The sequence below is a fragment of the Vombatus ursinus genome, unplaced genomic scaffold, assembly GCF_900497805.2.
Source record: "Vombatus ursinus unplaced genomic scaffold, bare-nosed wombat genome assembly UNPS02014833.1, whole genome shotgun sequence".
NCBI classification, from domain to species: domain Eukaryota; kingdom Metazoa; phylum Chordata; class Mammalia; order Diprotodontia; family Vombatidae; genus Vombatus; species Vombatus ursinus.
This window is the reverse complement of record NW_020954611.1, coordinates 10,215,662-10,221,547: the sequence shown is the minus strand read 5'-3', so window position 1 is coordinate 10,221,547 and position 5,886 is coordinate 10,215,662. Positions and strand designations below refer to the sequence as shown.

The 5,886-nt window shown below is 36.8% G+C and overlaps 1 protein-coding gene across 1 annotated transcript in view; it reads left to right on the top strand.

Annotated features, from left to right (window-relative positions):
- The window catches only part of LOC114026232 (protein FRA10AC1), a 55,331-nt gene that overhangs the window by 2,632 nt on the left and 46,813 nt on the right, over nucleotides 1-5,886 (top strand). The window contains exon 2 of the mRNA XM_027839897.1: nucleotides 708-781. Within this exon, the coding sequence (XP_027695698.1) occupies nucleotides 708-781 (74 nt within the window). The remainder of the gene's footprint in view (nucleotides 1-707; nucleotides 782-5,886) is intronic.

Genomic DNA, 5,886 nt, shown 5'->3' with positions numbered 1-5,886 from the left:
TTCACATGTAATTTGTCATTGGTAATAGGTTGTAGCCTGTGTATACCCAACATGAAGAATATTATCCTATTTTGTGAAAAAAGGTCTTACTATAGATGGTATGATTGTAAAGCAATGAATATGATCTCCACTGTTTACACAAGAACTTTGTTGTAATTGTGTCTTATGATATTAATAATAATAATTTGTTGTTCAGTCGTTTTTCAGTCATATCCAACTGTTTGTGACCCTCTTTGGGGTTTTCATCGTAAAGATACTGGAGTGGTTTGCCATTTCCTTCTCCAAATAATAATAATAGTTAACATTTATAAAGTGTTTTAAGGTTTGCAAAGAGTTTTACAAATGTTATCTTGTTTTATCCTCACAGCAATCCTGGAAGGTAGGTGCTACTATTATCCCTATTTTACAGATTAGGAAGCTAGGGCAGTCAGAGGTTAAGTGACTTGTCCAGGGTCACACAGCTAGTTAGTGTCTCCGGATAGATTTGAAATCAAATCTTCCTGACTCCAAGACCGATGTTTCTATCCTCTGTACCATCTAGCTGTGTTTTGCTAGTTATTAAACTTATAATATAAAAAGTGTCTCAAGCCAAATTTTATATATAATTTCAGACACTATTTCAAATGTTAGTTTACATTATGAAATAATTTGTAGTCAATTCCTTGTAGTAAGGTTACAGGCAATCAATTTCTCTTATTTCTTTTCAGATACATGGCCATGGAAGCTATGACTCTGATTTTAGTGATGATGAGAACTGTGGAGAACCTAAAAAAAGAAAAAGGTACCTAACTCTTATCTTAAATTTTGTGCAGAATATTTGCATACCTCTGCAGATGATTGTATTTCTAATGAATAAAAATTTCTTTCCAGTGAACTGTGATGCTTTGACTCAGATGCTGAGAATTGTTTTGAAAAATTAAGAAAATGATGTTGGTGCTATAGGATGGATTTGTTGGCAGTGTATGTTTTTCAGAAAACAGAAGGAAAAAAGATCAAAGCTGTTAGGTCCATCTGTTGCATATATTATTCATTTATGAAACATGCTTTGCTTAAGATTTTGTTAACTCAGAGAATTTGCCTGATCTATTTTCTTTCCTAATGCTTTGCTGCAAAATGAAAGCCAAGAGTCTAAGGCCAAGTTCAAATAGTAACTTGGATGAATGGACTGGGCCTTTGATTGTAATTAAGATGCGTAGAGAGAGTCTAGCTGATTAATTCAACTAGGCCTTTTGGATGACTGTACCTTGGCAAGATCACCATGTTCCAGGGTCCCTTAGCTTTGTAGGTTTGGAAATTTGACTTTATAAATTCATCGGGGGTGATCAGGTTTTTAGGTGCTGATTCACATTAACCTAACTCAGAAGAGACTGATTTAGGTTGTCAATTTATTAATGTATAATGGAAAATATATACTTGTTACAGTAACTGGGATCTGTCATATGCACATAAGGCACTCCTGGTAGATATATTAACTAACACCAAATTATAGCTGAAAAGGTTACTTACTGAGAATAGCATTAGGACAAAGGGAGTTTGATGTTCTTCAAGCAGCATTTCTGTCACACTGTGGTAGCTTGGTGAATTGCCTTTCTCCAGTTCAGAAATCTTCTATTTAACCTACCAGCATTTATTGTCTAGAATCTTGGAGTTTGTCTTCCTTTCGATTGTGCTAGAGAAACATAAACATTTTTTACTAGCCAACTCTTGATTTTACTTATCAAATTTCTGGCTTTACCTTAAGTTATAGTTTCCCAGATTGCATCATTGTGTAGTAAAAAGGGCACTAGTTATGGAGTCAGAGGACCCCTGTAGAGATGTGGCTCTGACACTTCTGTTGTGTGACGATGAATGTGTCAGTTTCTTTAAACTTCATTTTTCTCATCTGTAAAATGGGGATAATGGTGCACACATTTATATAGCATTTTATCTCTTTATTACCCACCTCATGGGGTAAAGTGTTCTGTAAACCTTAAAATACTGCATAAAAGTGAGTTACTATTATAAATTATACTTCAGTATATTGTTTTCTTAATGAGATTTTAGGGATATACTCTCCCCTCATCAACATTTCCCCCCCAGTCAGAATTTCTTAGGACATTCTACTTCTGGCAAGATTTTCATGGGTAAATAATCCACCAATTTGTTTAAATTGTTCTTAACACAGTCAATCAATTTATTCCACTTTGTGATCGAGAATTTTGAAATTCCTCCAACTAACTATAACCTCCTATCATTCCATCTCTCTTTATGCCTCATTCCTCTTAAACCCATTCTCCATTCTCACCATGACTTCCAGTCTACCTGTCTTCTCCCATCCTGTCACCTCCAGTCTGACTTCACTTTCCTCTCTTCCCAATCTTGATCCTGTAGTTAATCAGCTTGACATTACTCTCAAACCTTTTCCTCTTGTCTTAATGTTGCTCAGGCTTTATCCAACTCCAATCCTAAATTACCCCCTAGCTGTCTGCCTCTTCCACTCCTATTCTCATGCTGCTGGAGGGTGCTGAAGGGAGTCACACTGATTGGGTCCACTACAAAATTGTTACGTAATGTCAAGTCCCTCTGTCTCTAATGTTTTTGGGTTCCTATCCTGCTACTTGCAAACATGCCCAGGTCTCCCTCATCCTGAGACAACTCCCGCTAGACCCTTCCATCTTCCCAAGCTATCATTCTTTACCTCTCTACCCTTTCATAGTCAAAGGCCTAGAGAAAACCATTGATATTTGTTGTCTCCATTCCCTCTCCTCTTTTCTCCATTTATTCACTTCTCAGCCCCTTGTCATATGGCTTCCAGCCTCATCTCTTAACTGAAGCTGTTCTTTCCAAAGTTACCAGTGATCTTTTACTTTCAAAATCTGATGGTCTTTTCTCAGCATTTAACCTTCCTGACCTTTCTGCAGCATTTGACATTGCTCATCCCTTTCTCCTAAATCCATCCCTTTCTCCTAAATCCACTTACCTTTTTGGGTTTTTGTGATGCTGATCTCTGTTTGTTCTCTGAACTGATCATTCCTTCTTAGTCTTTGCTGGATCATCATGAATTTCCTGCCTCCTAACTGCGGGAGTACCTCCAAGGCTCCGACCTGGGCCTTCTTTTACCACACTCTCTCTCAGTAACCTTATCAGCTTTCATGGGTTTTGGTCCTGTTTTTGCAGATAAGTCCCAGATCTACGTGTTCAGCCGTAATCTCTCTTGAGTTCTAGTCTTTTGTCACCAAGGCCTTTAGAACTTCAGCATATCCAAAACAAAACTCATTATATGTTTTCCTCTAAGCACCCCCCATGCCCCTTTCTAATTTCCCTATTTCTGTTGAGAGTTCCACCTCAGTCACTTTGGAATCATCCCTCTCTCTTTATTGGAGTCATCCCTCACTCCACATATCCAGTTGGTTGCTAAATCTTGTCACTTCTGCCCCTCAACATCTCTTGTATTCATCCTCTTCTTTCCGCCCTTATAGCCCCCACTAGCCTTACATCATCTCCTATCTGGACTTTGACAATAACCCCTTAATTGTTCTAGTCTCTAGTCTTAATTGTCTCAGGTCTCTCCCCTGTCCAATCCATTCTCCAAGCATCTGCCAAAATGGTAGGTCTGATGATACCATTCCGCTGCTCGTTAAGCTCTGTTGGTTTCCTATTACCTCAGGTCAAATACAAACTCTGCTGGCATGTAACATCCTTCACAATTCGTTCCAGCCGATTGTTGGACAGTTGGGCAGCTAGTGCTGGGCCTGGAGTCTGGAAGCCATGATTCAAATCCAGCTCAGGCACTTACTAGCTGTATGATCCTGGGCAAATCACTTAACTTTTGCCTCAAATCCAGCCTCAGTCACTTACTAGGTGTATGATACTGGGCAAATCACTTAACTTTTGCCTCAGTGTTCCTCAGCTTTAAGATGGAGATAGTAGCTCCGATGTCATAGAGTTATTGTGAGGATGAAATGAGATTCCAGCCTACCTTTCCAGACTTATTATACATCACTCCCCTTCATATAATCTAAAGTCTAGTTAAACTGACCTTTTTGCTTTTCTTCATATGTGACATTCTATCTCCTGTCTCTGTCCCTTTGCACAGACTTTTCTTCATCCCTGAAATACCCTTCCTTCTACCCTCTACCTGCTAGAATCCATAGCTTCCTTCAAAGTTCAGCACAAGTGCCACTTTTTATATAAAGCTTTTCCTAATTTCCCTCAATTTTTTACTTTAAAAAAAATATATCTATGTGTGTATAGTTTGTTTCTTCACATATGTCAGCTCCTCGAGGACGGGGGCTGTTTCATGGGCTTTGTATTCTCAGTACCTAGTGCCTAGTAGCATTTAATAAATGTTTGTTTGTTGCTTAAGTGTTTCCAAATTAAGGAGATGTACCTTATGTGAAGCCTCTAGCCTTCAATTTACTGGCTGCAAATAATTTTTTTTTAATGAGAACAGTCTAGCTCTGAAGTTGTCCACAGATGCATGCTGCTGTCAGCACATTATATCACTTGCCTTTCACTGGTCGTAGATTTTACTGGACAAGTTATTAAATCAGTTTGAGAGTGTTATACCTTATGTGCTATGCAGATTGCATTTTCATTACTAATCTCAACAGTTGAAGTAAGATGTTACATTCCGTTAATTTTTGTGTTTTTTTAACTGGACATGTAGATGTTTTTTACCCCAGAGCTTTGTACTATAGAAAAATATTTTCATGATTCCACCATCTTCCATTTGTGATTATTATCCAGTACAGCAAAACTATGCTGATGTTCCATTTCTGGAATACTACAATTTTTGCAATATTATCTTGCTATTTAGTGTATAATAGGATCATTCTTAGAATTATAGACTTAAAGGTGGAAAGGGACCATGATGATCAAGTCAGATTCCCTGATAGTGGTGCTCATGTGTGTGTGTGTATGTGACTTGTTAGTTTTCTAATGTAATGGTACTATAAAATCCACAGTTATAAAATTATTGAAAAAGTTGTCCATACATTTTGTTTTCACTTCTGACTTTCTTCTTAATTGTTTTCAATCCTTTTCTCACCTCTCAAAGGCCATCAGTGACCTAATTACCAAATCTGATGACCTTTTTTGGATTCTTATCCTCTTTTATCTCTCTGCGGCATTTGATACAGTTGGCTATTCCCTCTATTGGGTACTTCCTGATCTCTTGGCTTCAGTGATCCCATTGTCTCTTTTTTTTTTACCATGTTTCTAACTGCTAGTCTTCCTTTTCCTTTATTGGTTCCTTATTGTCTTTCCAAATTCTTTGTGTGAATATTATCTCTTATCTTGAGTGATGAACACAAAAGTTAATTTCTGACCTCTCAGTGGAAGTACTATAAAATACTATAATATTTATGTGTGGAAAATAGTAACTAGTAATTGAATGTAGTATTACCAGCTCATGCTAGCAACAAAACATCAAAGTAAGAAGTGGAAACATGCCAAAACTTTAAAAGAGTAGATATGTTAGAATCATAATTGAATTTTTCACTAGTTTTTTGACATCTTTGATGCTGTTTATGCATTATTCATTCTAAATACAGTGTAGTGCATACAGTACACACTCAAATATTTGTTGAATTGGATTTAATTCATATATTGGTCAATTATTTTGTGTAAGGTGCTGTGGTTTGATAGTATGAAAGAAGAAGAAAGGGAGTAAATGAAGCATAGGCATAGAATGTGATGATTGGCAGGGACCTTAGTCTTATACTCTAACCTTAACAAGATTCTGTTCCATAACATTTTTACCAAGTGGTCATCCTGCCTTTGCTTGAAAATTTCTAGCCAATTCTACTTTTGGGCATCTCTAATTATTAGGAAGTTCTTCCTTATATCAAACATGTCTGCTTTTTTTTTTTTTTTTTTTTTTTTTTTTTTTTTTTTTTTTTTTTT